The sequence below is a fragment of the Anolis sagrei genome, chromosome 5, assembly GCF_037176765.1.
Source record: "Anolis sagrei isolate rAnoSag1 chromosome 5, rAnoSag1.mat, whole genome shotgun sequence".
Classification (NCBI taxonomy): domain Eukaryota; kingdom Metazoa; phylum Chordata; class Lepidosauria; order Squamata; family Dactyloidae; genus Anolis; species Anolis sagrei.
The window spans coordinates 187,273,646-187,291,649 of NC_090025.1; the positions used below are offsets into that span (position 1 = coordinate 187,273,646).

The 18,004-nt window shown below is 42.1% G+C and overlaps 1 protein-coding gene across 31 annotated transcripts in view; it reads right to left on the minus strand.

The window, feature by feature from the left end:
- Positions 1-18,004, minus strand: part of CELF2 (CUGBP Elav-like family member 2) — a 652,882-nt gene that overhangs the window by 86,773 nt on the left and 548,105 nt on the right. For 30 of the 31 annotated variants that reach the window (XM_060776483.2, XM_060776481.2, XM_060776480.2 and 27 more), the window contains one exon: positions 10,321-10,455. In XM_060776483.2, the coding sequence (XP_060632466.1) occupies positions 10,321-10,455 (135 nt within the window). Of the gene's footprint in view, positions 1-10,320; positions 10,456-10,577; positions 10,638-18,004 lie in introns of those variants that run through there. The other variant, XM_060776510.2, reaches the window with a different exon arrangement.

Below are 18,004 nucleotides of genomic sequence, written 5' to 3' on the forward strand. Positions count from 1 at the left end.
ATTTCCAAATGATGTTCTGCTTGCTGCCAGATGTGACATCTTCGATCCACAGCCACAGAAGTCTGTATGGTTTCTGGGCTTTCATGTTTAACCCAATATGCTCCCTATATCTATTTCTGTGTTCAATCAAAAATTTGATCTTAGCTCTGCAGAGAGGAGGACCCAGAGTAATAACTGTCATCTGACCAAGGCCCTGCGCGGCTACACTTCATCAGTTTGTGGCTCATTGTGTGATTGCAATCTAAGGATGAATCAACACATGCAGCCAAATCCCATCATTTGTCAATGGCTCACTGTGTCAGGGACTTGTTCGTGACTTGAAACAACACATGCCCAACCAGTGAATAAACCCAAAATGGTGTTTGCTTTTATTGTATAGGGAAGACTAAACTCTTCCAGGAGTGAAAGCACTTGATTTGCCATTAGCTACATTGAATGTTTAACTAATTGCTGAAATACCTGCACTCATCAGTTTCCAGCTTGCAAAGTTAATCCTATTGATCCCATTAAGATAGAAAATCAAAATGTTTAATTTGTCTGGCTGTACTCCGGCTATGATATGGTTTGTACTACAAGTGTAGAAACCGAAGGCCAAGATCCTATATCATAGCCTATGCTTTTGAACTTTATGAATCCATAGCTATCTTGCAGAAATACAACAAGACCCTATTACTGAATTGTGAAGATATGCATATACAATGTAAACCAGGTGCTTCTGATGCACATTGGGCATTTGTAATGTTCATGAAGAACTTATCACAGACATTGGGCATCTTTCATGCACGCCAGCTGTTTCGGCTATGTTCTAGAATTCCTAAACAATGTCTGAATGCACATCAGGGAGTGCCCAAATGAGCACCAGGGCCCACTTCATAAGCTACCTTAACACGTTGAAGCCCTTATGTAGTAACATGCATTTCCAGATTGCAGCATGCTGATGCATTCAGCTTCACTTCTCTAGGCTATCAGAGGCTGCTGGGACTATGCAGATTCTGGACCAGTGTCTAGATCAGGCATGGGCAAACTATGGCATTCCAGTTGTTTCAGACTTTAACTCCCAGAAATCCCAACCATCTAACCAGCTGTTAGGAATGGTGAAAGATGAAGACCAAAACACTAGGAGGGCTGAAGTTTGTGCATGCCTGGTCTAGATGATGCAATGTCTTGGGTGAAATTCAACCCTGATAGAACAATGTCCTCTCTGTGGATTGGTGGTTACCAGATCTAGGAAATGGGTAAACACTAAACATCCTCTACTGGACAGGGATACATTCCCCTTGAAAGAGCAAGTATGCAGCTTGGGCGTGCTTCTAGATCTATCCATATCACTGGAAGCCCAAGTGGACTCTGTGTTTGTTTCTGTGACTATTGTGATAGCTGTAACCTTTCCTGGACAGAGATAACTAGCCAAAATAGTCCATGCACTGGTAATCTCCCAACTAGACAATGAGTGGCTGCCTTTGAAGACGATTTGGAAGCTGTAGCTAGTGCAAAATGCTGCAGGCGGACCGTTGACAGGAGTATCATACAGAAATCATATAATGCTAGTCTTAAAAGAACTGCACTTGCTGCCAATACATTTCCAGTTTGAATTCAAAATGTGTGTGATGACATTCAAATCCCTGAAAAGCTTGGGACCTGGATTGGGAAGTGCCTCTTTTCATATGTACGTCTCCATTTCAATATAGAACTCTAATTCAGATCCAAATCAGAGCAGGTTCTGGTTTATAGAACCAGATATCAATACAATAGCAGGCATGGGCAAACTTGGGCCCTCCTTCCAGGTGTTTTGGACTTCAACTCCAACAATTCCTAATGGCCTCAGGCCCCTTCCTTTTCCCCCTCAGCCACTTAAGGAAAGGGCCTGAGGCTGTTAGGAATTGTGGGAGTTGAAGTCCAAAACACCAGGAAGGAGGACCCAAGCTTGCCCATGCCTGGTCTAGGAGCACAATCCTAATGCCATTATCTTGCATTGACCTTCCATAGTCCCTTATCTTTCCTATTCTTTTTTTGCCCACAGTGCAGAGATTTCCAGATTCAACCCCCAGATTCCAATTTTCCAAGGTCTGATTCATAATTTAGATCTACTATTGTAGGTTTAATTTTAGTAGATTTAATTATTTGCAGATTTTATTAATATGGTATTCTTAGGCATCTGTAGGTCCTCCAGTGTGATTCTATCAACAATGTCCTCTGTGACATAGAGTTGTGCTGAAGGACCTAGAAATGCCTACTTTTCGATTTAAAATAGTTTTTACTCATTTTTTTCTCTTTTCGCAGGGATTCTGCACGTATGAGCCCTGCAAAAGTGAAGGGTCTCCTTTATATCTTGCTTTGAACATCTGCAAACCCCATGATCACCCTCAAAGGCAAGAAGCTCTTAATTGCATCAAGACTTTGATCTTTGACACATTCCTTGATCAAATTTAGAAGAGATTGGCAGGAGAGAGTACAGCAAAAACAAAAAGCTCATCCTAGTTTGCCTCTAGGAAACTTCTTTTCAGACCAGCCTTGTGAGCAAGTCCCATTGTTGGAGAGTTCTGTCTGATTGTATTCTGATTTCCCCTAACTACTCTTGCCTACCAATTGTTCAAGAGGCAAGTACAACTTGAACATCAATTAATTAGTCTGTTTTATTTCTGGTTAAGACCTTGGCCCACTGCCTGGACCACAAGCACCATACCTGCTGTGTTGCTTCATTCGCTTCCTTTTTTCATCTTTGCAACATGGCTTTAGGCTATCTGAAAGACCATACTGTCCTATTATGTGTCAAACTGAGTGTTTTGATTTTCAGGGATGGGCTTTCTATAAGTCCCACTATCTATGCAGGCATGGCTTATGAACCCCTAGGAGAGCGCTTTCTTATTGGCTTTGGACCTATCTGTCGAGGGAGGTTTCTTTGCCCCTCCTCTACTCTCCTTTCATCAGAGTAAGCTCTTTCTATTTAAAGAGACCTTCTGTTCTTAACTGGTTGGGGTGGTGCCATCGTTTTAGTATGTTGTTGAAGGCTTTCATGGACAGAATCACTGAGTTGCTGTGAGGTTTTTGGGCTATATGGTCATGTTCCAGTAGCATTATCTCCTGACATTTCACCTGCATGTGTGACTGGCATCTCCAGAGGTTCCGAAAAACTCACAGCAACTCAGTTTGAATATGTGTTCAATTGTTTTAAACTGACACAAAAACAAATCAGTGTGTCTAAGAACAAAGCAAACATATTGTCGAAGGCTTCCATGGCTTGAATCACTGGGTTTTTGTAGGTTTTTGGGCTATATGGCCATGTTCTAGAAGCATTCTCTCCTGACGTTTCACCTGTATCTATGGCAAGCATCCTCAGAGGTTGTGAGGATGCCCGAAGTAAATAAAATAAATAATTAAATGCTGATTATACAATGACAAGAAAGATAACAGATAGAGCAGTGGTTCTCAACCTGGGGTCCCCAGATGTTTTTGGCCTACAATTCCCAGAAATCCTAACAGCTGGTAAACTGGCTGGGATTTCTGGGAGTTGTAGGCCAAGAACATCTGGGGACCCAAGGTTGAGAAGCACTGAGATAGAGGTATATATATATATAGGCTTCTCATCTTTCTGAGGCTGTGCTCGGTTCTGGCCACAGAGGCTGCTGTCGCTCCATCTCCTTGCTGAAGAGCTTTCTTTGTCCGTAACCTTTCCTTCTTTTTTTGATTGAAATGCCTTGCCTAAAATACCTCCCCTTTAATGCATTTCCTATTTATCTACTCATATTGCTGTTTTCGATCCCCTAGATGGGTGGAGAGCTGGGCTAAAGGTCAGGATTTCCCCCTGACCTGTCTCAAACTGTCACCATTTTGGTTGGCAAGATTTACTGCAGCTGGAGCTGGTGATTAACCTGCTGTGCTAAATGGCTGCCCTAGAATGAGTTCCATTCAGTTCAATGGGTGATTGGGTATATGATTGCTGATTCATTTTTAATAAATTCATTTTTCTTATGTTAGAAAAGGGGATAGCTCTGCTTTGGGTCTAATTTAAGAAAGGAAAGTGGGATAAAAATAAATATAAGTTTAATAATTCCTTCCTGAAACTTTGTTACAAAAGATTTCAAATTTGTTAGGTGAAACAAGCATCAATTTCGTAAACTTTCCTAGTTCCAGCAGACAAGAGTCCTTTGTCTCACCCTGGTCATTCCACAGATATATAAACTCTTTTTCCTAGTTCCAACAGACCTCACTACCTCTGAGGATGCTTGCCATATATGCAGGCGGAACGCCAGAAGAGAATGCCTCTAGACCATGGCCATACAGCCTGAAAAAAACTTTCCTAGCTCCAGCAGACAAGAGTTCTTTGTCTCACCCTGGTCATTCCACAGATGTATAAACCCCTTTTCCTAGTTCCAACAGACCTCACTACCTCTGAGGATGCTTGCCATAGATGCAGGCGAAACGCCAGAAGAGAATGCCTCTAGACTATGGCCATACAGCCCGAAAAAAAACTTTCCTAGCTCCAGCAGACAAGAGTTCTTTGTCTCACCCTGGTCATTCCACAGATATATAAACCCCTTTTCCTAGTTCCAACAGACCTCACTACCTCTGAGGATGCTTGCCATAGATGCAGGCGAAACATCAGGAGAGAATGCCTCTAGACCATGGCCATACAGCCCGAAAAAAAACTTTCCTAGCTCCAGCAGACAAGAGTTCTTTGTCTCACCCTGGTCATTCCACAGATATATAAACCCCTTTTCCTAGTTCCAACAGACCTCACTACCTCTGAGGATGCTTGCCATAGATGCAGGCGAAACATCAGGAGAGAATGCCTCTAGACCATGGCCATACAGCCCGAAAAAAAACTTTCCTAGCTCCAGCAGACAAGAGTTCTTTGTCTCACCCTGGTCATTCCACAGATATATAAACCCCTTTTCCTAGTTCCAACAGACCTCACTACCTCTGAGGATGCTTGCCATAGATGCAGGCGAAACATCAGGAGAGAATGCCTCTAGACCATGGCCATACAGCCCGAAAAATCTTTCCTAGCTCAAGCAGACAAGAGTCCTTTGTCTTACCCTGGTCATTCCACAGATATATAAACCCTTTTTCCTAGTTCCAATAGACCTCACTACCTCTGACGATGCTTGCCATAGAGGCAGGTGAAACGTCAGGAGAGAATGCCTCTAGACCATGGCCATACAGCCCGAAAAAACTTTCCTAGCTCAAGACAAGAGTCCTTTGTCTCACCCTGGTCATTCCACAGATATATAAACCCTTTTTCCTAGTTCCAATAGACCTCACTACCTCTGACGATGCTTGCCATATATGCAGGTGAAACATCAGAAGAGAATGCCTCTAGACCATGGCCATACAGCCCAAAAAAGCTTTCCTAGCTCCAGTAGACAAGAGTCCTTTTGTCTCACCCTGGTCATTCCACAGATATATAAACCCTTTTTCCTAGTTCCAACAGACCTCACTACCTCTGAGGATGCTTGCCAAAGTGCAGGCGAAACGTCAGGAGAGAATGCCTCTAGACCATGGCCATACAGCCCAAAAAAACCCTACAACAACCCAGTGATTCCGGCCATGAAAGCCTTCGACAATACATCAAGCAGCAATTTGATCGAATAGGAACATTTCTTTATTTAATTAGTACCACACTACAAGGACAAGAGGTTCAAACATTTATTAAGTTTAGAGAGATTCAGAGATGAGAGGGATTGTTGGATATTTGATCATTTAAACTGGACTGGACTTGGGCTCCTTGGCTTCTGGATACAAAACATGTGCTCTACCACCAATCTTTACCAAATATGCTTTTTCCTTGACAGTAGAGAGACAGAAATATTGTGTTGGTTCAGTTGTTCAGAAAATAGTCTGCATTTTTACCAGCCACTCAAATTATTTCTGATCAAGAATTCTGCACTGCAGATTCACTGACTGATCTTTATAGGCAGCCATTTATTGCTACACTTGCAGTGGATCAGTGTTGCCTACTTGAAATGAATGCATTATCAGGGATGCAGTTCTTCATTAAATTCTTCTTGAAGGTTGCCGTGAGTTCAGCTATTTTCCTCCAACTGTGAGAAAGTCTAAAAAACCCTCACTCGTTTTGAAGTCTACTAGCAATTCTGCTTATTCTGTGCAAAAATTTGTACGTGGCTATTTTGTAAAGAAAACGACACTTTTTGGGCAGGAAACAGAATTATTTGCATAGAAAATAGCATTTCATTGCAAAAATATTAATGTATCAACGTAGATGCTGGTACTATGCAAGAAAATTCAGTTTTCTGTGCAGAAAAGCTGTTTTCGTGAATATCTACCCTGTGTGAATTTTAAGCAAAATGAATTTTAATTTTTTTGCACATAAAACATTTTCTGCACAAGAACATATATTTCTGTGTTTAAATATTATTTTCCATGCAGAAAATGCTGTTATCTACACATAAAACACTGTTTTTATAGTAAAAACTGTGTACGATCGGCAGCCAGGTTGTTAACAGGAGCGGCACTCAGGGAGCATACAACTCCTCTGTTGCGCAAGCTCCACAGGCTGCCAATTTGCTACCGGGCACAATTCAAAGTGCTGGCTTTAGCCTTTAACGCCCTAAATGGTTCTGGCCCAATCTATCTGTCCGAACACATCTCCTCCTATGAACCAGTTAGGATGTTAAGATCATCTGGGGAGGCCCTGCTCTCGGTCCCGCCGGCTTCACAAGCACGCCTGGCGGGGACGAGAGACAGGGCCTTCTCAGTAGTGCCCCCCCCCCCGGCTGTGGAACACCCTTCCTACAGACATTAGATCGGCCCCCTCCTTATTGGCATTCAGGAAGAGTGAAGACCTGGCTCTTCGAACAGGCTTTCAACTAAGCAGTGCAATTGATTGATTACTGGAATATGGATTAATGGGCAACGAGATCGGATGCTGATTCTATTGATGAGACGTGATGGATTGTTGTTTTCCTGGATTGTTGTATTGATGTCCTGATGTTAATTAATTGATATTACTGTTTTAAATGACTAATCATTTTGTACTGTATTGGTGATACTGGTTGTTAACCGCTCTGAGTTGCCGTTGGCTGAGAAGAGCGGTATACACGTGAAGTAAGTAAATAAATAAACAAATACAAATGTTATTTAGGATAAGTTCCAAACTGTGAAGAATCTTACAAAACTTTTTCTTCTCAGGGTTTCTCAAATATTTTTGAATACCCATTCCAGTAATACTCTAACACTAACTAATAAAGGGTGAATGACAGACTATATGTTGGTTCAGGGAAAATAAATGAAGAGGTCGCTCAAAAACAATGCTTGACTGAACAAGTTATGAGATGAAAGCACATACTTTGGCACATAATTTCTCAACCTGATATTTGTCAGATATGTTGGATTTCCACCATTCAAATGCAATAATTGTATTATGGGATATACAGTCCTGTTAGAGAGAAAAAATCAGACTGAAAACTAGAGAGTGGTCCTCAACCATTAATGGTTGTATAGAGGAGGGAATGTCAACAGGTACTCCTTCTCATAAAACCTACAAAAAATCTGTTTTACACAACCATTAAAGATAGAGGAGTCATTCTTAATTTTGCCTGACACATAATTTTGACATGTAGACTTGATTATTTCAGAATTTAGATATATTGCGTGTTAAATCTCCTTTGTCTGTAAACAAGGCAGGGGATCTTCTTTCCAGCTTGGTGGGATGAGGATGGATACTGCTGCTAGGAAGGGCTGAAGCCATCAGTGAATGGGACCAGCACAAAAACAAAGAAGACATATCTCATGTTCTCCTAGTTCATTTTCCTTCCTGCCTGTCTACCTCATAGCTTTTCATAAATGTCTCAACTCACTGTTTGCAGAAAGCTTTTGAAATCAGGATAAATCCCTTTGTAGCACTAGGTGTGTAATTAATGGACTAGATGCCAACATTAATCAATAAATGTCAGGATATCCTTCATGCATTCTTAACATCCGTAAATGTCAACAATCACAATAACTATAATATATAGGAGTATATACATATTTACAGGAACTATTTCCCAGATAGGAAAGACTACATAGTTGAACACATGGGATTGATATACAATCCTATACATAGGTTTCAGTGAACTCAATGGGACTTGTGCCTAAGCAGATATACACCAGATTGTGTTATTTTTCATTCATGCCCAACAATAGCCATATATCACACTGCTGTTGTACCATTTTTATTGTTGCCAATTTCCCCCTGAATTGTACACTATTATATCTTACCTTGCATGCATTACATTTAAAAATATGCAGTAGGGACATACTTGTTCTATCCAAAATTCCTTTTAACAGTGACCAACTGCTAAATATTTATGCCATGCTACAAATCTATAGAGCTTGGGAATACTGCATTACAAATCATGGTGTTATCTGTTGTGTATTATTTTTTTATGCTAGTGAGGGGACAAAGCTGTTCGTTTTGAAAGCAAATAATAGACGTGTGTATTTGTAAGGGTGTTGCATGACTATATATACTCTATGAGACTAATAGCACTTATTACATTACTTATTGCTTTTTGGAGGAATTTGAGGGATATTTTTAAAGAGCAAAAGCATTTTTTTTGGTCATGTCAGGAGCGACCTGAGAAACTGCAAGTCGCTTCTGGTGTGAGAGAATTGGCCGTCTGCAAGGATGTTGCTCAGGGGACGCCCGGATGATTTGATCTTTTATCATCCTTGTGGGAGGCTTCTCTCATGTAACTGCATGAGGAGCTGGAGCTGATAGAGGGAGCTCATCCACCTCTCCCCGGATTCGAACCTGCGACCTGTCGGTCTTCAGTCCTCCTGGCACAGGGGTTTAACCCACTGCGCCATCGGGGGCTCCAGCAAAAGCATAAGTAATATGAACAAGTCAATTAGAAATTTAAAAAATCTTTTAAAAAAAAATCAAAACTGGCCTTTTAACCTAGAGTTATGGATCTGTCACAGTTCCATATTCAATTATACCATGTTTTCATGGTTGTGGCTATATTGCCATTGCCACAAATGTAAATGTTCCCCATATTCCACCTTAAACTCCAGGGAGCTGCTCCAAGAAATAGAGTACTTTTCTGCTGGTGATCAGGGCTCAGCAGGACCTTTTCCAGCTCCTTCCCATCAGCCATCTCTGGTGTGGCAATCAGAATTGGACCTCATTGCAAATTTCCATCATACCAGAGAATGCTGGCAAGAGAAGCTGAAATTGTCCTCCTTCTGTATCTGAGCCAGAACAAACCTCCATGGCTCAGTGTAGCTGCTGGCTGTCAAAGTAGGTTTGTTAGGTCAGGTCAGGAGATGATACTTCAGTGGTTCTCAACCTGGGGTCCCCAGATGTTTTTGGCCTTCAACTCCCAGAAACCCTAACAGCTGGTAAACTGGCTGGGATTTCTGGGAGTTGTAGGCCAAAAACATCTGGGGATCCCAGGTTGAGAACCACTGTGATACTTAGTTACACATTCATAACTAAGTCAGTGATGGAGGATCTTGGCCCTCAATAAGTTCACTGAAAATCAGCAGAAAACTTTATCCAGTTGGGAAATATAAAGACCTGCTCAGAATATTCTATTATACTGCAGTGTCATCAAGAACCAAAACTCAAGAGTGACCATGCAGATGAAGAAGTGCTTTTGTGAAGGCAGGGTCAAGCTTGCTGCTGAAATATCAGCATTGAATAGAAGAAGGAGAAAATTCCATTGTGCTTAAGTGTGCCGTCATATTCTCTACACTGTAACTACTACCCTATATTCTTCTGTTTAAGTTGACCTCGTGTATAAGTCAGGAGGGGGTTTGGGGGCCAAAATTATGGATTTTGATATGACTCATGGATTAGTTGAGGGTTATTCTGCAGAGAGAGGAAATGCTAGTGCCCTTTCCCCCTATACTCAGAATCCTTGTGTGATAAGAGGCTTTTTGGGTTGATTTTAAAAACCTAAAAATCTCTATAGACTTATACATGAGTACATACAGTAATTAGTTGCTATACACTCTTACAGAGCAAAATTTGGAGAACTAAATGGACAATATTGACAAACATTTCACAAGGGGTGCAATGTGTCGCAACACATATTGCCTCGTGCCAGAGCCTGTGAACTATGAGAGAAAGGACCCAGTGGACATTAATTATTACATTGATATAGAAAACCTCTTAAATTAAAAGGTGCTATTTTCATATATGTGTGTGTGTGTGTGTGTATGAACAGGGTTATGCCTGTCACGTGGCATGTCTTCAAGCACAGCCTGTAGCTGCCAACCGTGGCTGGGTTCCCCTCCTTCCCTGCCCGGCTGCATCTCCCAGCTCCAATTAGCACTTTAAAAGAAGAGGGTTTAATAGACTGCTCCACTCACCTCTGCTCAGCCCATCTGGTCCCCGGAGGATTCGGCATTCTTCTATCTGGCCAAACGGAGAAAACATCACCCTGATATCGTTCTCATTACACTTCTTCGAAACCATGCCTATGAACAATTTTCTGTCTTCCACGGCTAGGAGATAAAAAATAATGAATGAGCAAAGGGTAGCTCATCTCTCTCTCTTTTCTCTCTCTCTTACACTCCCTTTCTCAACCCCCCTCTTCCCCCCACATCTGTGATCAATGCTTCATTACCACATCAAACCGAGCATCAATCTTGCAACGATGGCATTGTAACTGATGGCAAGTACTAGGGAAAACACTGCATACATACACCTTCCCCATCGCTTTGAATAAGCCTGCCTTTCTCATGCCTTGAGGTTGCTCCTTAATTTGTCTCTCCCAATATCCTTCCCCATTCCTTCTAGAGATGTTGGCTGTCTGAGTAACACAAAGATCGGAAGATTTTGCTTTGTCCCTGCCAATGCTTCCCCCAATTTTACTATCTTTAGAAGTTGGGGAGGGGGGGGGGGGGAACCCAGATAAGCAAGAATCAGTGTTGGTGAACTGAAACAGGCAGTGTCTGTAGATTCTAATTTAGATAAAATCCCATCCATCCCAGCTGCTAATATGTGAAAGAGAAATGAGAGCAGACACCGAGACAAACTATGTGAAGTGAAATGGGTGAATGGAGAAAACCTACTGAATGAAGGCTTACAAGACATGGCACTACCCCAAAGCCAATTTCAACTGTCTGCAGCGAACAGAGCTCACAAAACAAATGGCACCAATAGCTCCTATGGAAGAATATTAACACAGAATTCCCTTTTTATTTACCTACAATAACACAGCAATTCACACTCGAAGCAGAGGCAGCTAGTGAGAATTTCCCTTCTAGGGCAGCCCTTCAAGGAAAGGTGTTTATAAGATTACTTTGGGGGAACCAAATCCGCAGTGGACTTGTAATGTTGGGCTTGCAAACATTTTTTTAAAAAGGGGTGGCTTCAAGTTACCGCTAGATGATTCCCTTTACTGTATAGGCACACACAAAGTAGGTCAAGTCAGCCGCCGCATTCATCGGATTGAGTTTAAGCAAGCTCACGTTCAGACGTTTTAAAGCTACAGTGCCTGGAAATGGCTAGAAATGGGGGTTAGAAGAATTTGCTCACAACTATGATACTGTGTAGAGTTTGGACTCGACAAACACTGGGGGAACAGCCTGCGCACCGCAGAAAGTTAATTGTTCCACTTGATACGTTCATGTTATCTTGCAATGCTAATTTACCACCAGCTGGGAGCAGGTCAAGCTGAAGCTGATGGGGTCTTTTATTCATTTGTGCACCAGTCAGAAATGTGACACAGTTGCTGCTATTTCATGTATTGTCTTGCACCCCTTGCTCAGTCTGTATCTTTGAACTCATCTGTGTATATACACCTAGTAAGTTAGGAAACCAGTATGTGCACCAGATTGAATTAAGCTCCAGTCTACAATACCTCATGCTACACTGTATGTCTCTGTAATAGCACTCTTTGTTGTTTATTTGCTACTGCAGAGGACACTTTGGAATCTGATAAAACCATGCCTCTGAATTTATTTATTTATTCATTTATTTTCTAACTAACCCTAAGGCACCAGGTCCTGTCTGATCTTGGAAGCAAAGCAGGACCAGGCCTGGTTAGTACTTGTCTGGGAGTCTGCCAATGAATACCATGACCTGAAAGCCTATAGAACTGTATGTTCTGTATTTTGAAGGAAAGAAGTGGCAACACCTCTGAGTATTCCTTGTCTAGAATCATAGAATCATTGGAAGAGACCTCATGGGCCATCCGATCCCACCCCCTGCCAAGAAGCACGAAAATTGCATTCAAAGCACTCCCAACAGATGGCCATACAGCCTCTGTTTAAAAGCCTCCAAAGAAGGAGTCTCCACCACACTGCAGAGAGTTCCACTGCTGAACAGCTCTCCCAGTGAGGAAGGTCTTCCTAATGTTGGAAGGTGGAATCTCCTTTCCTGTAGTTTGAAGCCATTGTTCCGCATCCTAGTCTCCAGGGCAGCAGAAAACAAGCTTGCTCCCTCCTCCCTGTGGCTTCCTCTCACATATTTATACATGGTTTTCAGGTCTCCTCTCAACCTTCTCTTCTTCAGGCTAAACATGCCCAGGGCTTGTTCTCCAGACCCTTGATCATTTTAGTCACCCTCCTTTGGACACTTTCCAGTTTGTCAATATCTCTCTGCAATTGTGGTGCCCACAATTGGACACAATATTCCAGGTGTGGTCTAACTAAGGCAGAATAGAGGGTGACTTCCCTGGATCTAGACACTATACTCCTATTGATGCAGGCCAATATCCCATTGGCTTTTTTTTGCCACCGTAGTTGCTGGGATTTATAGTTCACCTACAATCAAAGAGCATTCTGAACCCCACCAATGATAGAATTAGGCCAAACTTCCCACACAGAACCCCCATGACCAACAGAAAATATTGTATATTCTGATGGTCTTCGGGGACCCCTCTGACACCCCCTCATGACCCCCCCAGGGGTCCCGACCCCCAGGTTGAGAAATACTGCTCTAGGTGAATTTATGATATGGTTTTCCTAGGTGAGTCACACCAGAGGACCAGCATGTCCTAGATGGGATATCTTTTGAGGAATATCTGGGTCCTTCAGCAGAACTCTATGTTATGCCGAGACTAGAAATCAGATAATTTTATAGAGAGTAGTCATATCCACAGATTTATCTAACTCCACAGATACAGGGGTCTTATAGTAGTTGAATTGAAGATCTCACCATCCTTGGACAATGACTGATCAACAAACTAAAGGATGGGAGTTCCCACAAACTCTCGAGTGTATAGGATTATCCAGAGATAATTGGACTGCAGACCCACCATCCATGTCTAATCACTATCATGAGTGAGGCTGATGGAAACTGAAACCCAGTAACAACGGTTTGTTCAGTCCTGGAGAAATAACCTGATGTGATTTCCCAGCAAATAGGTTGTTGTAAAAAGCATTCCTTGGAGTAATAGGCCTGAGAATTACAGGTCTAGTCATGTTCTTCTTCCTTTGACATCACATGAAGACTAGGGGAAAAGTGGTCTTGAATGAAAGGGGACAGGCGTGACATAAGGGACATTCAGAATTGGTCCTACACATCATGCTAGCTCTTTTCAAAGGATACCAGTTGGTGCCTCCCTTCCTGCAATAAACCTTGAGTTCTTATTATTATACATAAGATACCATGCTCCTTCCTTGGCTCTGGAAATGGCATGCAAATTTGATTCACTGTTAATGAGCACACAGCCAGAGATGGTAGGGAAGCACATAGAAATGGTTACTCCAGAGAATCTGCCATGCAGTTATTTATTTCTATTATTGTGCAAATTATTTTAGTAATGAAGGAGTCCTTTTGTTCTCGTTCCACTGGGCCTTGGGGGCTGAGAAGCGGAAAAAAGTGAAAACATTCCCTCAGCCTTCTTACCTTCACCCCACCCTGGATGACATATAGTCTGGCAATAGTAATGACATAGACTCAACACAGAGACACACAGTTCAGTCTTACTGCTCCGATACCTTTAGCACCTCTAGAATGACCTCACTATTTGTATGTATGGAAGGCAGGGTAAGGGTGATTGTCAAGCTTGGCTCCTTATTGATCCCAGGACTGCCATCTGTCTGGAAAATTTTGCTTGCCTTCTTCATGCATGGCTAGCAAAAGCAGTTTGCTATTTTATACTATCTAACGCAAAAAAAAAAAAAATCCAGGTTTTTGTTGCTACTGAAAATGAACCTTATGTGCCATATGGTCCACCAGGAGCTTCTCCCCAACCAAATGTCCCAAATTTCATATTGTGCTCAGCTTGCCTTTGTTTCAGAGGGAATTGTGTTTCAGAAAAAGCAGTTTTGGACTTTCAAGCTGGGCTTTAAATAATTTGAAGTCCCAGATTCAGTAACAGCCACAAAAAACTGTGTGCATTTGGGAGGCACCAGAAGCGTACACCTCTGTGATGCATACCAAAACTTCCATGTCCTTTTGTTACCTTGCTGCACATTTTCTCTCCAATAACAGCTAATGACATGATGGGTGGATGGGGAGACACAACAAATGATTGAGTTGTTGTAGTTTTTCGGGTTATATGGCCATGTTCTACAAGCAGGGCCATAGCCAGAAATTTTTTCGGGTGGGTGGGGTTGAAAATTTCGGGGGGGGGGGTAGGGTCATGCTGAAACAAAGAGCACAGCAGGGAGCAGAGCAGCCTTCAATAGCCTGCAGCTCTGCCCCTGTCAACCACCTCCACCAAGTCTGGCCTCCTTAATGAGAGCATTCAACACACCCCCCCAACTTGGTTGCTTTGCTACATTGGCTATTGCTGCAAGTTATGACAGTGTGAATAACTTGTCAATATTTGCTTGAGATAGTGCTTGCAGCTCTGGAGGGACTCTTAATTTTTTGCATCTCATAGATTTAGCATGGGGATTTGGTTAACCAGTTAAAATTCAGGAGTAAACCAGGTTTATTTTAACCTGAAAAATGTGGAGGGGGGGGGAGGTTGAACCCCTAACATCCCCCCCCCCCCCGGCTATAGACCTGTCTACAAGCATTCTCTCCTGACATTTTGCCTGCATCTATGGCAAGCATCATCAGGCGAAATGTCAGGAAAGAATGCTTCCGGAAACAATGGCCTTATAGCCCGTAAAACCTACAACAAGCCAGTGATTCCAGCTATGAAAGCCTTCAACAAAGATACAACAAAAGATATCTACATAATGCAGTGATATTAATATTGAAAGATTAGATCTGTGCACATTGTTGTTCCTCTTTGTTTTTGACTTTGGCTTATAGTGGACTTCTAAGAGATTTCCAAGAGCCCTACTCATATTCTGCTTAGATCTTGAAGGATTGTGACTTCCCTGACTGAATCAATCCAGCTTTCCTGTGTTTCTTCTCCCAGTTTTTTCTACTGCGTTCTACTTTGATGACTGAGTACTACTTTCTTTTGCAATGATTATGTAATTTCGCGAAGTATCCAATGTATGATAGCTTCAGTTTAATTGTCTTGATTTCTAATGAGAGTTCAAGACGTATTGGCTGTAATGGTATACAGTATATCTTTTTGGAAGTCTGAAGTATCTGCAGAACTAGTACCACATTTCGAGTGTGTTGATTTTCTTCCTGTTAGCTTGCTTCACTGTCCAGCTTTTATGACCATACATAGAAACTGGAAATACTATAGCATGAATAATTCCGACTGTGTTGCTTAATGATATATCTTTACATTTGAGGATGTTATCTAGTTCTTTCAGAGCTATAGATGTTGGAGCCCCTGGTGGCGCACTGTGCTGGCAGGACTGAAGACCGACAGGTCAGAGTTCAAATCCGGGGAGAGCATGGATGAGCTCCCTCTGTCAGCTCCAGCTCCTCATGTGGGGACACGAGAGAAGCCTCCCCCAAGGATGATAAAACATCAAAACATCTGGGCATCTACTGGACAATGTCCTTGCAGATGGCCAATTCTCTCACACCAGAAGCGACTTGCAGTTTCCCAAGTCACTCCTGACATGACAAAAAAAAGAGAGAGAGAGAGAGCTATAGATCCAAATCACAAGGTGTTTGACACCATTTTTACTGCCATGGGTCAATGCAGTTCTGGGAGTTGCAATTTGGTGAGACACAACCGCAATTTGATAGAGAAGGCTATACCTAAAACTCAAATGATTCCATAGCGCTGACCCATGGCAGTTAAAAATGTATCAAACTGCACTAATTCTACAGTGAAGATGCTTCCTCAGTCTTATTACAAATGATTTCCACAGTTTTCTCCATGCTGCAGGAAAAAAACAAAAACAAATATTTCTGCATATCATCCTCTGGTATTTGCATATCCCAAAGTGTTCCAGGAAATTACTCTGTGTAGAAATATACACAGATTGTTTTGCTATGTTTGGTGCACAATAAATATAATTAATGGTGCCTCCTGACACAACTTTGCCAACTAGTTTGCAAGCCTGCTCTGAGTTTTGTACTGTTGGCAATTGGGGGGCAGCAGGAGGACATTTCTATGTCTCTGCAACCAAGAATTGCATTGGGGTCCTGGTTCTGATTGCTGTTAGAAAGGGTCTGGAAATATCATCCTGCTGCATCCCCATCACCAGAAGAACAGATTTTCATCTCTCCAGAAAGCTGTCACATTTTAAAGTAAATTAGGGAGGACATTCACAACCATGGCAACAGTGCCATGATTCCATAAGATTAGCAATGATGAAGCACTTATGGCTCTGTAACTCTAGGTTATGGATCTGCAACTTCACTACTGTATAGAATATCAGCCACTTTTTCTAGACAGCCATGTGCTTGATTGTTGTAGGTTTTTTCGGGCTATATGGCCATGGTCTAGAGGCATTCTCTCCTGACGTTTCGCCTGCATCTATGGCAAGCATCCTCAGAGGTAGTGAGGATGCTTGCCATAGATGCAGGTGAAATGTCAGGAGAGAATGCCTCTAGACCATGGCCATATAGCCCGAAAAAACCTACAACAACCCAGTGATTCCGGCCATGAAAGCTTTCAAGAATACATAGCCATGTGCTTGTTTGTATATTTGTTTGTGGGTATGTGCAAGATTTGTTTTCTATGCAAAACCCTAGTAATCTTAGGCAGCAAAAATCTAACCCCCCTCCAAAGAATAATTATTTGTTTAGGATTTCACTTCGCAGCCCAATGAAAATGACGATGATGATGACGACGACAACAACAACAGCTTTGTTTTTAATTTTCCAAACTACTGATGACAGATTCCCTATTGGTTTGTTCAGGTTTGGCTGGTAAACTGATAAATAGGGCAAATTAGCTAAAACGATTTAACAGGTTTTCAGCTGGAGGCTGATTTTTATAGTAAATTAAACATCCAGAGAACTGACTCGGAGATAAAACAAAACAACATTAAAATGATACGTAACCGTACAGATCGGCTCCCCTGATTTGCAAACATTGCTATTCCAATCTCTAGAAGCAACTGGTAGTAATTGGCAGCAAGCAAATAATATCAGTAAGCAAAGGAAGTGGAATCCACCAAGCTCTGCTCTTAACAGCAGTCAAAACCATGGACAGCTAGCAATCCAATTTGAAGAAAGGAAACTTCAGATGGAGAAAGTTCTCTTTCACAACAAACAGTAGTTTCATGGTTTTGAAAGCAGTTTTCCTATGCGCTCAGCCTATCTTTCACTAACCCAGCTTTGGCTGCTTATAGCATCATAGAGCTGGAAGATACAAAGGCCATCCAGTCCAACCCCCATCTGCCATTCAGGAATATACAACCAAAGCACTCCTGACAGATTTTATTTATCATGTTAAAAGTGACTTGGGAACATGCTGCAAGCAGGGGCGGCGCAACCTATTATGCAAAGTAAGCATTTGCAGTATAGCTGATTTTGCCTAGGGGCGCTCTTGCGGAAAATAGACCTTGACATATGCGAGTTGTAGTTACTAGGATGTATAGTTCACCTACAATCAAAGAGCAGTCTGAACTCTCTTTGAACAATGATGGAATTGAACCAAATATGGCACACAGAACTCTCACGACGAACAGAAAATATATATCAGTGATTGGTTGGGGGGGGGGGGGGCAAAATACTGTTTGCTTACCATTGAAAATTACCTAGGGCCACCTCTGGCTGCAAGTT